The sequence below is a fragment of the Scleropages formosus genome, chromosome 7, assembly GCF_900964775.1.
Source record: "Scleropages formosus chromosome 7, fSclFor1.1, whole genome shotgun sequence".
In the NCBI taxonomy this organism is placed as follows: Eukaryota; Metazoa; Chordata; class Actinopteri; order Osteoglossiformes; family Osteoglossidae; genus Scleropages; species Scleropages formosus.
The window spans coordinates 24,241,586-24,258,208 of record NC_041812.1 but is presented as its reverse complement, the minus strand read 5'-3'; the positions used below and the strand labels follow the sequence as shown (position 1 = coordinate 24,258,208).

Below are 16,623 nucleotides of genomic sequence, written 5' to 3'. Positions count from 1 at the left end.
AAACCTGTCTCGTGGCCGTATTTCCGCAGGGTAATCATACCTTTGCGCCCTCTCGTTGTGATCGCCCGGAAGATCTGTCCGTTTGTCTATAATCAATGAAGTATCTATCGATCGGTCGATCTATCTGATCTAATTTATGCTCGTCTGTAGACGTTAAGCATGTACTATCCGCATGTCTGTCTCTTTGGGTAAATGAGTAGAGCTCTACACGGTGCCTTTAGTACTCTGTCGAGCACTGAGCCGTAAAGGGGTTGCTGTTTTCGTGCGTGTCAGTAAGAGGACTGCTCTACGTCGGTGTCGCGCCGACACATCGGATGAGTGATGCCACAGCTACTCTCTGATGCGACTGCTTCCCTCTGTCTGCCTGCTTTCCTTTGCCAAGAAGCTGTGTTAAGCTCCTACTTTAAACACCACAGTTTGTCTTCTGGACTAATTAAGGTGCCTGAATATTATGTCACCTTGCAGCAGTCTGCAGTTTGACTGCTTGTGCATGTGTGTGTGTGTGTGTGTGTGAGGCCGAGGGGTGTGTGCATATACACCGTGTGCGTTTGTGTCTTTGGAAGAATTTTTCTGAGAGTATGCATGAACGTGTAAGTGTGACTATCGCTTCCTGGTAGGAGCGTGCGTGTCGGCATCCCTGCGTGTGTTCCGTAAGCCGGGGTGCGCTTGCCTTCCGCCCACGCTCCGGCAGCGGCCGGGCGCCGAACGGCACAAGCGTCTCGAATGTGACCGAGGATGTCTCTGTGCAGGAACACGCTGCAATCACAGCCCTGTAACAATAGAAAAGGAGAATCAGCACTTTAACTAATAGCTGCCTATTTTGTGAGCGGAGTATTTAACCTTCTCACTTCAACACAGAGGCTCTTTACCCACCGACCTGCACCGTGAGGGTGACCGGCGGCGCCGAGAGGCTGTCGCCGCGCTCGACGGCCGCATCCGGCTGAGTCGGCGAACGTTTCCCGGCCGCTTTGCGAGGACGTGCCGTCGTCGGTAGCGCGGAACGAACGCCGAGGGCGAAGGAGCCGAGCCGGGCCGACCTCCCGGGGAACGCAGGTTCGCCTGTCGAAAACAGACAGTAAGGCGTCGCTCTGTAAAGCGGCAGTGATGTCGAGGCATGCAAAATGAGATCAGTCAATATGAGCCTCTGGGTTGACAAGCTTCCCTTTGTGAGCGCCGGGGCTGATTTCTGAGCCACGCCTGGTGCTTCTGCGAGATCAAACCCCTCGGCGTGGCCGCGTTCGGCGCCGCTCTCTAGAGAGAGAGAGGCTCAGTCATCAGAGCTCTTTTCCCCGCCAGCTCCGCCACGTGTGACGTGCAGCTGACACGTTAGAATGTCGCCGTTTACACGTTTGCTTGTGATCACGTATAAAGCAGAACATATCTTTATGGAGCGTCCCCCCCCCACCCCCCGTGCTCTTTACCGCAGCATCTTTTGCACCTCCAGGATTATATGTTAATTATATAGTAATTGTGCTCTAAATGAATATGAGAAAACGAGGCAGAGAGTGATTAGAGGAAGCGGATGGATGCAGGGCTAGACCTCTGCAGCTGCAGTCGAGGTTTGTCACTCCCGCCTCGTCCTGTGTGCGTGTTTCTGACCGTCAGCGGTTGTATTTCAGCATTAATCTCACTCCCCTCAATTTGAGAACAGCTGAAGTGGCAGGAAATCAAATTTCCAGCCCATTAACCCCCGTCACGGCATGGCAAGCCTGATTTATTACATCGCAGCACATTTTTGAGTGTGAACATTATCTCAGAATAAATCAATCTGTATCTTGAAACAGGCTCCAGAAGAGAGTGTGGAGCACAGGAAAAGTTGGCAAGCAGAGTTGCTCCGTTTAGCGTGCGAGTGCGCGTCTGAAAGATGGCAGCGACCGGATAGAGGGAGCAGCCGCCGTCATCGGTGACCTTTAACTTCCTTGGATGGAAGTATTAGAGGGAACGTCTGTGAAAAAAATGACTTCGCTTTAGCCTCTTACTGCTATACTTGGCCATATGGGAAAAGAGTCTTCATAATCGCTCCTGTTTGTCAGTGCTGATGTGATGCGTTAAGTTGTTTTCCGTTTTCCTGAATGGGAATGACAGATCGATGGAGGATTGTTCGGCTGTATCCGTAAACCCATTCCTCCAGGCTGAAAATAGTTCTGATTGCATTATTTTGCGGTAATGCCAAACGTGAATATTTTTCCGGATATACTTTGATGCAGTAACAATACAGCGAGCCTACGCAAACGCATCTGCTGTCTGTGTTCTAAGTCGAAATGGTACAGCAAATAGGAGAGCAAATAGTAATAATGACAGTAATAATAATTCAATCAAAAATATGTGTTTCTACTTAAATAAAATCGTAGTGATCTCTGATGTCCCCAAGGTTCCCATTTTGTCATGGATGGACAAGCGCGGGGGTTGTTGCTAAACAAAAATCGACTTGATTTTTAACCATGTATTTTTAACAGATCTATTGTAATAATACAATACACACACACACACACACACACATTTTCAGAACCGCTTGCCCCTTACGGGGTCACGGGGAACCGGAGCCTACCCGGCAACACAGGGCGTAAGGCCAGAGGGGGAAGGGGACACACCCAGGACGGGACGCCAGTCCGCCGCAAGGCACCCCAAGTGGGACTCGAACCCCAGACCCACCGGACAGCAGGACTGCGGTCCAACCCACTGCGCCACCGCGCCCCCCAATAATACAATAATAATCAATAAATACATAGACATTACTGCTTTCCCCATCTAACATTTTTATGTTTAGCCATTTATTATTTATTTAGCCAATTATTTATCTATTTATATAGCTAGGTAATTTCTGGAGTAGTTTAAGGTAAGTATCAGGGTACTATAGCTCAAGGGTACTATAGTTGGAGATAGGTTTGAACGTGTGAACCTCGGTGTCCAAAGTCAGCAGCTCGAACCACTACACGATCAGCTGCCCTTTTGTTTGTGTTGTATGCAGTCACTCACTCACTCACTCTCGAGAACTGCTTGTCTTGGTTAGGGTCGTGTTGGTCCAGAGCCTATCCCCAAATCCCTGAGTACGAGGCAAGGGGTGGTACACCCTGGATGGGGCGCCAGTCCACCTACACTGTTGTATACATCAAGTGAAAATAATGTTTGTATTTAAAAGTATAGAATACTTCAAGAAGATACAGTAACTAAAAATATTCTGTATCTTTGGTATTACGAAGTGGAGTATTACAACTATTTTGAAAAGTTTATCTTTTTCTTTCAGCTTCGTAATTTTTCCCACATTAAAATTTTTTTTGTATTTCTGCTCCGATTTATGCTTTTCGTAATCGCCAAATTTTGTCTTCCTGATCTTAGTATAGTTTGCAGAATTCAGTATTCTTATGTATGCTATACTTCAAAATGTGCTCATTATGAATTTTTCTTATGAACGATGATTTTTTTTTTTTCTAGTATGTGATGCTTTTGTAAAAGCCAAATAAAAATTACTGTAAGAACAGTGTAGCTGTGGGATGTGCTACCAGCATGGGGAATGAAGCACCGACTGAGCCTTTTAACAATCAGGCAGAGAGCCTTGAGCAGAGTACTGGCCTCATGGGAAGGAGCATTTTGTGGATGGGCTGTTTGGGTTCTCTTGTGCACCACTCACCTTTCTACAATTTTCTTTGGGCCAGAAACACAGAATTATGCTTTTTGTTTACAAAAATGATTAAAGTGTCATTTTCCTTCTTCCAGTTAATTGTAGTTGAATGCAATACTCACTCTCCTGGCACTGGAGCATGCAGTGACACACAACCTCAGGCTTTGCTGTTATGGTTAATTTCTTAGCACTGGCCTTCTCGTGAGCACCATGTACACTCTCCCCTGCTATGGACATGCATTCCTGGGCATTTTTACATTTACATTCATTCACTTAGCAGACGCTTTTGTCCAAAGCGACTTACAACGGATACCATGTAGTGCTACTAGCCCACACACCTTATTCACCAAGGTGGCTTACACTGTTAGATACACTACTTACAAGGGGTTACTCATCCATGCATCAGCGAAACACACTCACTTCGTGACACTTCGTGACACTCACACACTATGGGGGAACCTGAACAGCATGTCTTTGGACTGTGGGAGGAAACCAGAGCACCCGGAGGAAACCCACACAAACATGGGGAGAACATGCAAACTCCACACAGGCTGAGCAGGGATCAAACTCACATTCTCTCGCACCACCAAGGCGCTGTGAGACAGCAGCGCTATTCACTGTTCCACCGTGCCGCCAAACATTTTTAGTGTTTGCACTGATGATAACGCACGCACGCACGCACTCCAAGAATCAGCCCACCTTGGAATGACTGGTGGAATTAATTGAATTATAATAGCCTGTGCCTAACAGATTGCTCTGACACTTGTGACATTATTTAAAGAAAAGGGCTGAGCTGGCCTCGGGCGACTCTGCTGTCCCACTGAAGAAAGTCTCCATACTTGGCAGCTCAGACACTGAGACCCTTTGGCCCCGGACACAGGCCAACTTGGAGTGAAGGTAATTACAATTTAAACAGAGAGCGTGCATTGTGCCAAAGACCTGACAGTCCCATTTCTCTGGTTTCTTCTGGCCTCTGTATGCAGTCGCTCTGCAATTCTGAGCATACCACCTCTCCAGGGACAGAGAACCACATTTCCCAATGCAGCTTTCCACAAGCAAACAGTCTAACAGGAGTTGCACCAATATCCACACCATCATCAGATTTTTATTTTCACTTTGCCTTAGATTTCAATGGATGGGTGTTTTACCACGGCTGAAACTGCATTACTCCTCCTGCTTGTGTCATTATTACTAGTCATAATAGTAATCTGCCAGAATATTCTTTCTGAATTGTGTTCATAAGTAGTGCTTGCTTCCCCTCCCCAAAATAGCCAAAAATGACTTCTTTCTCCTTCCCTCCCTCATTTGACCTGCGTGTTGAAGAGCACAGCAATCAGCGCGGCAGCCTTAATGGCCGGTGTTTAGATGATAGAGCCGGGTAAGAGGGACGTTCAGCCTGCCTCCAAAATGTGCACAGCAGTTCAACGAAGAAGGATTCGGAGTTCATGCAGGAATCTAGAAGCGCTCTCCTATGGGGGGTTAAAGCACGTGCGGCATTTAGTTGCTTCAGATATCGTAAATGGAAATATTGACGTTATACTTCATTTTTTTTTCAAAGGCTGTGAAACTAAAGTAACTCAGCAGTTGCAGCGAAAGCCATGGGTTTTCAGTGTGTTTCACTGTAACAAGCAGGAAGAAGCATGTTTGGCTTTGTTGCTCTTTTAGCCCTAAAGGAGGTCTTCTGTTGGATTCTGGTTTCACAGCAGGTTGCACGCATAGCTGGTCGGAGTTGTGGTTCTTTTCTGAGGTTATTTTCGCTGTCTTGCATAATTACTTAATACTTACTGCTAGTTTGTGCGTGTGAGAGATGGTGTGTGTGAGCTCACGTGTGCAGACTTTTTCTGTGCTCCAGACCTAGAACTGTAGCAGTTTCTGAATCCCCTTTCTATAGTGCTCAGTATTTCCAGGGTATGAACGCCTGGACAAGCACACGGAGTTGACCGTAGGGTCACAGAGAGTTATGAATCAAAGTGTGTAGCTCAAATCTACTTTGGCGAATGTGACTTCACTTTCTTTCTGAGTCACTGTCATGATGGTGGGGGGGGGAGTGCAGTGGCGCAGTGGGTTGGACCGGGTCCTGCTCTCCGGTGGGTCTGGGTTTGAGTCCCACTTGGGGGTGCCTTGCGACAGACTGGCATCCCGTCCTGGGTGTGTCCCCTCCCCCTCCAGCCTTGCGCCCTGAGTTGCCGGGTTGCGCTCTGGTTCCCCGTGACCCCGTACGGGAGAAGCGGTTCAGAAAGCATTTGTGTATGTCATGATGGTGATTGAAGTGGAATTTCCAGCTCCATGTCTACATTTCTGGGCCTCCTGTAGCCTTGTGCTTCATTCTAGAATACTAACCCTGGGCTGCACCCCCAGTGCAAAATGTCCTCTGTTCTGCACAGGTGACCGTCTGCTGAGGTCCCAATTCATGGTGACCTCACTGTGCTCAGCTATACCCTCGTCTGGCATGGTCATTCTTGAGGGAGGTGAGACACACAGGATGCTGTGGAACACCTTACCCTCTCTGCTCCTCTCCAGCTCTGCCCAGGGGCAGTTTCTCTGCCATTCGGGGGCAGCCGGGGCAACAGGGTGAGGTGACAGTTCCGGGCCACTGACCTTCTAATTGCCTGAGTTTATTTTTTGGTTTTGTTTTTCGCTTTTTCCGGTGCTTTCTTTCTAGCTCGCGATGGGGTTCACACGCGGTGCATTTGCACTCCGCAGGCCGCCTGCTTCCCGCTGTTCCAGCGCCAGTTCTGACATTTCCAAATGTAGCACTAGGGCAGGTCAGGCGAAGGCTGAATGTCAGGAGCCGTTAAAACCCTGAACTGTGCGACTCTGAATTAGCACCGAGGCTTCAAGGAGACGAGCTATGTGCCTTGTAAACGGGGCTGGACCCCCCAGGGCGGGAGGTCAGAGCGCTGCAGGGGATGGCCTGCAGTGATGCGATACGGCAGTCGCTCCTGTATGGGAGAAACAGACAAGGCCCACAGCGTGAGCTTGACAGTGTGCGCTGGCTGTTTGCTCTGGGGTTTAATGTCAGTCTGACCTTTCAGGTGTGTGAGTCCCAGTGGGATCTGGAGCATTTCAGGCGGCCCAGTTCCACACACAGCACAATAGCGTAAATAAATACAAAGATTGTAGAGTAAGGTGTTGGTGCATTTCATCAGATGATGACGGAGGTGCGGACGGAGCGTACGAGGATGTCGGCACGTCTGCGTGGAAGGAGGGGGGTGCGTCCAGCGGCTTTGCGAGTTCTGTGTGAGAACACGTGTGCGTTTTACGTCATACGTGCGGTAAGCTCTAAGATCGACTGCCATGTAATACCGCTTCGGTCGCAAACCATCAGCAGGCGTGCGTTACACGTTACGGTATCATGCCTGTATCGCAACCACAGCAGTATTGCAAAGCAGCCAGTCTTAGAACTCATTGACTGCACCACATATTGTACGTATTTTTTTGAGGCACAAGTGTGTGCGTGTGTTTCGTGATTCACTAGGGGACTCTTTGGGGACTGACAAAGCTGGTGATTGAATATGACAGTAGACGAAAAACGAGCAAAAAACTAAAATTTAACTCACGGAAGTAATTTTTTCCACTCGACTTGGAATAAAACTGTATTTCTTTCAGATGGGAACCCCCCCCAGGTGTACCAGTGAAAATATTAATTTATTCAACGCTTCCGTTCCGTGTTACATATCCTACTGTTATGCTCGCATATTTATTGTCTGCGTTTCAGATTTTTGCAGTTTAGTTCGTAGGATACGGTGGCGACAAATATCCTGCCCAGGTAGACAAGTAAATCTGCGTTTGTTCCATGTAAAAAAGATATTGTAACACACCACACGGAAGGTGTCCGGTGAGTGACTGGAAAAACTTTTATTCAAACGTGTCCCAGCCAGGGAAAAGGGGCAAAGGGGAGAGGACTGGTGCAGGGGAAAGTGCTCTCGGCTGGCATGCAGGGCTGTGCTGGGCTGTCCGGTGCTGTTACGCGTTGTGCGGTCTCATACGTTTGCATATCGCCTCTCCCTCGGGTCCATCTCGGCTATTCGAGCTCGGCGTCTCACCTCACTGTTGGAGAAACGGGGTGAAATAGGGTCGGTTATTAGCCCCAGGTGTGACGAGTACCTCCCTCTCCCCTCTCCCTTCTCCGGCAGCCCGAGCAAGCCACGCCGCAGATTTCTAAAAACAACAAGAGTGGAATGTGGAATAGACTTTCCTCTTACCTCCCGAACAGCTCCTGCCATTGGCTTCGAACCGTGGTTGTTCAGAGCAGCAACGCACAAATCCCTCCCCGTGTGTGTGTGTGTTCCTCCCTGGGAACTTGACCTCAAACCACTTCCAAACAAGGCCTTCCAATTTGTGAAGCCGTACCCCCCGGGCTTATTATTTTCACCTCTAAAATCTCTTCTCACTTTGGCCTGTTCTGACTGTCTGAGAAACACTGCAGCAGGAAAGATGATCCATTGCATTTGTATGTGTGCCTTGTGGTTATGTACTATGAAGAGCATACAGTATATGCACTTGTTCAGATGCACACAGACACTGTTTGTGTGCCTGTTTATGTTCCCCAACTGATTTGTGAATAAGAGCGGTTAGGGATGCTGGTCTGAGACCTAGGTATGTCTTGCGTGCCTGTCCAGGCATGACCACACACCCTGGCACACTGTATATGAGTACCTAGTGTTAACTTTATCTATACTCTGTGGATGTAGATTGATGATAAATGCCCGAGCGATGCGTACGGTCCCTACCAGTCTGACATGGTCCCCTCCTCTTCTGATCCCCACAGATCGGATTATGACCTGGACCATGACTGCTACCAGGACAACTTCTACGACAGGTATTATCCTTCATCTGCACTACTAACCTTGCGCTGCCGGTCTGGAAACGAGACAACAAATGCGCGAAAACCCGCACGTGGCTTAGATCTCCTTCCCTCGTCTGGTCCTTTGCTGTCGGTCTGATCCCGTAACGCGGTGATGTGTTTCCACTCTGAACCAGTTCCTAGTGAAATGCCACAGAAAGCGCTGCTTGTTTGCTTCCCGGGGCGGAGGACAGCAGCACTTCACCATCTATTTGCCTCAGGACCCATAGACAAATGGTCTGAAAGCAGTTACGTGGCAGCTTTTCTCCTAAATGGAAAGTTCATGTCTTGTAAATGAAAAGTGTGTGTCTGAACTACAGCCAGAGAGGCATTCTCCGGCAACCCAACGAGGCACCGGTTAAACGCGGAGCAGTTTGGCGTGGTGGTGACTCTCCTCCCTCAATCAGCTCTGTGCCTTTGGAAGTCACCTTGAGCGCAGCTGTGAGCTCGGTCTTCTCTTTGAGACATCCTCTTCCTTAGAGCTCCGCAGCTGCCTGGAAATGCTACCGGAGAGGGTAAACCATGGAGACGGGAGTAAGCCGGGGAAAGGACGTGAAGAAAGGCCCCGCGTCTTGTAATCGCACTCCTGCGTCGTCGGCCTCGTTCCAGAGCTCATCTGGCTTTCTCCTCCTTGCTCTCATGGTGTGTGTCACATCAGAAAGGCTTCTCTGTCTCCAGGTGGCTCCCCGACGCACCGCGGGCCGATTCCGGCTGCTCATTAACTGCTGTGTCAGGCCTCTGGGTGTAGCGGCTTTCAGAAAGCTACGCAGGAGCTTTGAAGAACAAAACATCTGCTCCAGCAACGTTTTTGTTGAGACTCCCTTTAGAGCCATTGAAACGGTTCATAAAGGGAAGTATGGAGACGAAGGGCTTTGAGCTTCTGTTTGAACTGAACTGTTAGTGGCGCTTTGGATGCATTGCGGTGCCTTAAATCTGACAGACACAATAGAGCAGGGGTGAGGTGAGAACAGATGAGTGGATATGCAGGAGCTCAGAGAAGAGACACAGTGGACTTGGACAAAGAAGCATTGACCAGCAAACGCTTGGGTTCCAGCTACAGAAAGCTGCCAAGCCAGAGAATTAAGGTTATTGAATAACATCACATTCCATGTGTCTTTACGGTGCCAACGGCTGTCTGCGCAGGTTTGTGTAAATGCGAGAATATATTTGTGGGAAAGCAGCATGCGGCTAGTATTGCTTTGAACGAGACGGTGGCTTCTCCACGTACCGTTTTATTCTCACTGACCATAGTTCTGAATTATTAAAGAAACACAAAGGTTACGAATAAACTTCCGACTTAGCACACGGCAGTCCTTCGAAGGAGAAAAGGCAAGGAAACGCAGTCAAGTCAGACCTTATATGCATTTAGTGGTCTGACGGCCCATAGCGGAGCATGCAAAGGTCAGCCCTTCGCGTGTCTGGCTGTTCAGCCTTCGCCGTGACACCACATCACTCCTGTCATCCAAGAGTGGAGGTGATGGAAGTGAAAAAGAGATGCTCTGGTGGCCTGTTACTAGTTCAGCTTTTAATATCTTATTGACAGCTGGCAGCACTTACTTGTGAAGATGCTCCTTGCTTCTGATTTCAAGGGTAATTAATATGTTCTGAGGCATGGACATGTCACATGGCATGTGTCACGCGGAACACAGGGAGCCGGGATGGCTGAACCCGAGCGCAGCGTTGTTCGTCCGGAGATGAGGGATGAGGCAAGTTTCCGGTGTCGGGGACAAGCGAAGGGTCGGTCGAACGGCGAACGGGACAGGAACGAGGATCCGTGGACGTGGTCGGGAAACGAAGCGAAGAGTCAAAAACCGGAGGACGCGAACGAAGAGTTAGCGATGCTTGTGCACGAAGTGTCACGGGAAAGGGCGGTTGTCCCTGACGAGATTCCGCAGGGGTACGGGAGCTGAGGAGGGTCTTTATAAGGTGAGTGATTACTCGTGAGTTAGTGCGGAGTCAGGTGTTGTTGCTTGTTCTGTGGGCGTGGACGTGACAGCATGTGCTTGTGCTACAAAGAAAATTTTCTGTGAAGTGCAACTTGGCCACATCATTATGCCGGATTTCTCTTTCTCGACTGTGATCCCTGAGCAAAAGTAAATTTGAAGCAGGGGCTGTGTCACGACCCACAGGCACAATACCCCTACGGGCCAGAGGAGGCGCCACTCGGTGCCACTAGCCCAGACCCGTGCACCTGTTCGCAATCTGGTGGTTAGGGGAGGTGTAAAAGGAGCAAGCGGCCGAGGATAGATCGTGGATTCCTAATCAGCGTTTCATTCTGCTCTCTTGGCGATCGGTAGTTCCCCGTTTCCCAAGTATCGTTCCACAGGTGTTTATGTTCCGGTCCCAAGTGCCCATGCTGTCTACTCCTGCCTCTTGTGCTCCAGTCCCGGTCCAGAGTTCCACCTCCGTGTTCGAATCCTACTTACAGATTCACGTTTCACTCATCACCTTTGTGAGAATACACTGTGTGTCTCTTTGTCCCGCTTTCATCGTTTCACCTCTACACTATACCATTTGCGCTGCGCGCTTCTAAATACGCTCTGCTGGTGGGGTCATTACACTCTTCGTCCGTGTTCGGACGCAACGGCAACGCGCGTCTGCGTCGGACTCCTGTCCGGAAGCTACAGGCTGCACCTTCCCACCGCAGTTAGCGTACGGAACCCCACACACACAACTGTGGTGCATTTACTATAGTTTTCTTAGAATGTTAGCACTGCCCAAACACTTGTTTCAGTAAAAAACCCGATTCCGAGGCAATAACCTTGTAATAAGTCTGTGTATGTATATATATATATATATATATATATATACGTACAAACTCTGCTGATGCGATATTCCTGCTTCTCCACGCCTTGTTCTGCCCACAAGTTTGTGCCCCGGGGCATTGAGAAAGGACCCTGTTTCTGTGCTGGGGAGCCGCTGTGTCTCCAGTTCCGTCTCCCTGAAGGGCAGTGAGCGCTTCAGTGCCTTTTGTTTGCAGGCAGTTAGTGCAGCAGGCCTTGCCCCCCTCCCCCCTACGCTAATGAACCATAGCATCTAATAAAATCCGGCTCTGTGAGGTGTGTGTGTGTGTGTGTGTGTGTTTACATGTGTGGTTCTCCATTGCCAGGACACCTTTAGCATTTCTCGTGTGTGGAAATTAATCGCTCGAGCCCACTCGCACGTGATCCGTGCCCCCGGGCCCCGGCCGGGGACTCCGCTGGTTCAAATTCTAGCGAGGGGCACCGAGAAGATGCTCACCAAGCATCACCGCTGGGCACGGCAGCTGGAGGAGCCAGCGGTCCGGCACAAAGCGCGGCACAAACACCCTTTGTATGTGAGGCGCCGCTTCAGCGGGCCGAGGTGTGTGTGCGGACAGCCGAAACAGCTCCTGGAGTGACTCTTTGCCGACCGGTCCCGGGGAGAGCCGGGAGCTCGTTCCGCCGCTTTGGACTGCCGTGCAATAAGCGCTCCAGGGGCCCACCCTCTCCCCCAGCAGCAGCCCAGCTGCGCTGGGGTAAATTGGCACGGTAATCTTCCAGCGCCGTCTTCTTTCTCCGCGCCACAGAAAATGTAAAGGAGTGATTTTCAATTTTGCCTGCCCGCGGTACACGGTTGCGCTGAGCCCGAGCGCGCTCCCATCTTCGATGTCCGCGTTTGCGCGCGCGTGCTTTTCCATCAACTGATAATGCGTACGTGGAGACAGAATTACCGCATGCAAATCCCCGCAATCTGGAGAGTGTTTCTCATTGTCTTCGCCGAGGTTTCATTTTCTAAAGCTGTGCTTCAAAGAGCAATGCGCTGTCCAAAAAAAAAAAAGAAAAAAAAAAAAGCTTTTAGAGCAGCTCCCTGTCAAGGTGTTTTCTCCGCTGCAGATGCTCTGCACTAATTCTTGGGAAAAGTTTGCTGACTTACCTTGCAGCTGTTTAGAAAATTATTCAACCAATTTAGGAAATTATACATTTATGCAAATTAGTGCCTGTATGCAATCTATGAATTAGCTCTCAGGTTAATATGTACATAGATTCCTAATGCAGTCACTGTGTAATTGTTCAGCTGCTTTCACCTGCTTCGGTGCGGATTAACAGCTTAAAGGCTCTTGCTTTTGAATTTCACCTCGTCCTCGCACTCTTCCGTAGATATGCTCAGTGACGCAATATGGCTGATGTGCTGCTGCTGCTGCTGCTGCTTCTTCTGATAAATGACATAAGTCTGCAGGATTTGGACCTGTGAAGAACTGCCTGTTTTTCAACGCCGGCAGGTTGACCCAGGTCATGTCCTGCAGCCCACTCTGAGATTCGCCTGCGGTCCATGAAATCAGCGCTGCTTTTCATGGAGCGAGACCAACCCGCTGTGAACACCATTGTGCTCCTGGGGCTGCTAGGAGTTGTGGGTGCAGTCTAACAGGGCTCCAGTTTAAAGGGCTTCTTTGCTGTGTAGTCTTTCTTCCGTCCACTGTTCCTCCCCTTGTGTCCACTTCCTGTGGTTCCGCAATTGTGCTCTTCGGTGCAAGGAAGATGTCACTTTCTAATGTGAAATGGGACATTTCGGAGGTCAAGCCATACAAAGCTGTGCAGATTTTGCAGCGTTGCCTCCTGCCACATCTGACATGTGGCTGCTTTGACCCGAGCAACCGTGCTCCTGTGTGACAGGCTGCTGCCCTTTCCCCGCCACACCCCGTTCCGTGGACCAACTCCTTTCCTTGGCTGCAGCTTAGAGATCGATAGCACTTTTATATAAGATGATTAAATATGGCGGCCAAAGGTTTGGGGATACAGGCGGTGAAGCACGCTTCTGTCGGCTCAGCCAATCCCTTAACACACGCAGATAGATAGCTGGAACACAAACAGGTCGTAGGAGAAGACAAGGGCAGGTGGGTTCCTTACTCTCTCTCTCTCTCTCTCTCTCTCCATGACAGCGCAAGGCACTAGTGAATCGCCCACTGTGGCCTCCAGGGACATTATTAAAATGCTTTCGATTCATGCTGACAGCAGCTCTTTGATTTATGGCTCGATGGAGGTGGCCGTGTCGGCCACCGGAACCAGGCATCAGTGACACGCTGGTCGCCTAGGGGCCTCGTGCAGTCTAGGCGATGCTTTGACATGAGCACTTCCGAGTCCGCAAACATCGTGCGATGTCACTCATCTCAGTGCTCTGAGGGTCACTGGCTGGAGGAAGACCAGTCACGCTTCTGCTGTGTTGCTCTCGGTCATTTAGTCACCCGGAAGCGTTTCATCGTGTGTGTCCGCTCGGTGTCTCGGGTGCTCACCCGTGGATGCAGAAGTGATCCGCTGCTCACGGTTCTCTCACTCTGCTGCTCCTAGTCAGGGAAATTACATCCAAACACTTCCCGTTGTAAGTTTGCTGCCCGCTTGCGAGAGTCGCTCAGCCGCTCCGCAGCCGCACGGTCCGTGAACCTGCGGCCAGATCTTCCTTGTGGGCAGCTGGGGGTAACTGTGTGGTGACAAAGAGCACCTTTTTTCTGCCATCACAGGGTGTATGACTACCAGCGTGTCCCAGCCTCCGTGCCCCCCATGGTGCATCCGCCCAGCCTGTCCAAACGACCCCGCAGCTCGTCCTCCACCAGGCCGCTGAGCAGAGACAGGCTGCCGTCCAAGAGCAGCTCCAGGACCAGTTCATCCAGCTCTCGGAGGGCCAGATGTAAGTGTTTTGGTCAGGTTGGGTGGACTTGGAGGGCTGGTTGCTATGGTACCAGAGGATATTGAAGGAGACTTGGGGGGGGGTTAATGCTCTGTTTGTCTCAGTCTGGGGTCTGGTGGCAGTGATCCCGATCACATCGCCAGTACACACATTGTCCACATACGCAGACAATGTGTGCCCTCTTCGGAGCCTCTGCAGTTATTGCAGTAAAACATCCTGCCAGGTTTTTGTTACCCTGCAGAGGGACGTACACAGGGCATCAGGCAGAAACCACAGAAGAGCCACATTGCGAGGGCTTGGCATGTCCTTTACAGATTTTCCTTACAACCTGTTGGCCCCAGATAGCTCCTCGGTGTTTCTATCCCAACTGGTCCGCTAGAAAACACCAGATCACACCAGTTAGTGACCAGTTTACGTGGCCGCGCTGCAAACCTCTACTGTGCACTTGGTGTAATGGATGGGTAGCAGTGACTCACTGCAGAGGAGTAGGTTTTATTCACGGGTCATGTGCGATACAGGGTGCACAGGCTGTGTTGGGGAGCCAAATCACACATGGCAGCAGAGCAGAGTGGCAGGGAGGGGAGAGGGTTTGTTTATTGCAGCGAGGGCAGTCGGTACAGAGGTGTGACGACGAGGGACATGGCATCACCTCCCCACTCTCTCTCTTCCGCTCCCCCCTGCAGTGAGGATGGAGGAGCTGCAAACCATAAAGCGAGAACTGAAGATGATCAAAGTACAGATCGACGGCCTCCTGGACAGTCTCGACAGGATGGACAGACAGAGGCGCCACCACACCGGTGAGGGAGGGGGAAGTCTGGTTCCGCAGGGGTCCACGCTTTGACCTGCGCTTCATTTCCATCTAATGTGGAAATCCTCAATCGCAGTGTGTTAACCCGGCGTGAACAAATGCGTTACTACATATGGCACTCACCATCTCCTCCTGCCGCTGCTCTTTAACCCCTCAGTCTTCCAGTTTGTCTTCGTAGGCAGGAAGCTCCTCTGTGGGGAGGATGAGTTCATTAACTACGTTGCCCTGCCCCCATATCCTCAACATATATTCCCGCTGATCACTCTCCCCACTGACCATCAGTGCGGATGCCGTGTTTGACACCCGCTCCAACGCTTGATCGTAGCCCCAGAGGAGCACTAATGTTGTTTACAGCCATTCTGTACATAGCAGAGCCCGTAGCAGCGCCACCCTGGGGCCTCAGTTTGCCGTGACGTGGGCTGCCGCGCTGCCTTAGTGGTCAACGGCGAGACGGCAGTATTAGCACATTTTTAGTCTCCTCATAAGCAAGGGGTGTTACATCTTCATCTGATGCTGGGGGTGCTATTTCTTCATCTGATATCACTCTATTTTTCATGGGAGGGGGTTGGCACGGGTCATTGTTCATCGTCTCCCTCATCGCTGACGGTGGCCGGCGCGCACGAGTGCCGGGGACACGACACAAAGGACACATAGATGCGCTCCGTCACGCACAGTATAGGTCGGTTGCCCTCGGCCGCCTGCTCCGTACACTGGCTGACAGGTACAACCAGCCATTGTTACAGAACACGGTACGGGGACGAGTGTCTCCGAGACACACATGGCAGTCAAATGTGTAACTAGGCAGCTGGCTATGCTCTGCGGTGAATTCAGTGCACAGTAGGTTGAGGTTTTTACCCCACTCCCTTTTCAGTGTTTACCTGAGTGTGTTTTTATTCAAGGTGGTTCAGCTCAGCTTGACGTTAGTTCACCTGAACTACTTTACCTTCCTTTATGTTCCGTTGAGTGTTCAGTGGCGCCCAGGGCCGTACGAGGAGCTCGACCCACCACGCCGCCTCATGTTCTTGCTGTGTGCGTGTGCGTTTTGCAGGGTCCCCCCCAGCGTGGGGAGGCAGTCTGGCAAGTTCCCCCCACAACACCTTGGCCAGCAGTTCGGAGGGCTCTCCCAGCCCCCAGAGCTCCAGGAGCAGGGCCCACAGAGACGGGGATGCGGAGAGCCCAGAGCCAGGGGAGGCGAGCGACGACGAACAGCAAGCGGTAACCAGCCCTCACCTCAGACATAGACAGGCCATTGACGTCACTGATTTCCACGACACACTTGAGGACAGGAGTCGTTGTGGGGGGTGATGAGAGCAACATCATGGCGCTGCCTGAGTTTACAACTAATAATATTAGTATAAGCATTATTATACCTATAAATCACATAATGCATCAGCAAGAGACACTGCAGCACTCAATTACTGTTTATTATTTATCTGAAACTTTTCTCCAAAGCAGCTTACAATGTCAGACTACTTACATCAATTTACCCATTTATAAAGCAGGGTATAAGTTATTATATAGAGTTTAGGGTATTTACCTTGATCAAGGGGCCTACAGCAGGAGGTGGGATTCATAGGTGGTTCCTTTGAGTTGAAGGTGACGGCTGCAACCCTCAGGCAGCTGGCTGCTCCCTCGTGACATCATTGTCTAATGAAAACGGGACTCCTCTTTAAAAGAAAGCTCATGTGCAGAAATGTAAGTTTTGTGCTG

General features: G+C 50.4%; 1 protein-coding gene across 1 annotated transcript in view; it reads left to right on the top strand.

Moving 5' to 3' along the window:
- LOC108926346 (RNA-binding Raly-like protein) overlaps window positions 1–16,623 on the top strand; it is a 34,893-nt gene that overhangs the window by 14,046 nt on the left and 4,224 nt on the right. The window contains exons 3-6 of the mRNA XM_018739012.2: window positions 8,391–8,441; window positions 13,939–14,105; window positions 14,789–14,902; window positions 15,962–16,128. Of these exons, the coding sequence (XP_018594528.1) occupies window positions 8,391–8,441; window positions 13,939–14,105; window positions 14,789–14,902; window positions 15,962–16,128 (499 nt within the window). The remainder of the gene's footprint in view (window positions 1–8,390; window positions 8,442–13,938; window positions 14,106–14,788; window positions 14,903–15,961; window positions 16,129–16,623) is intronic.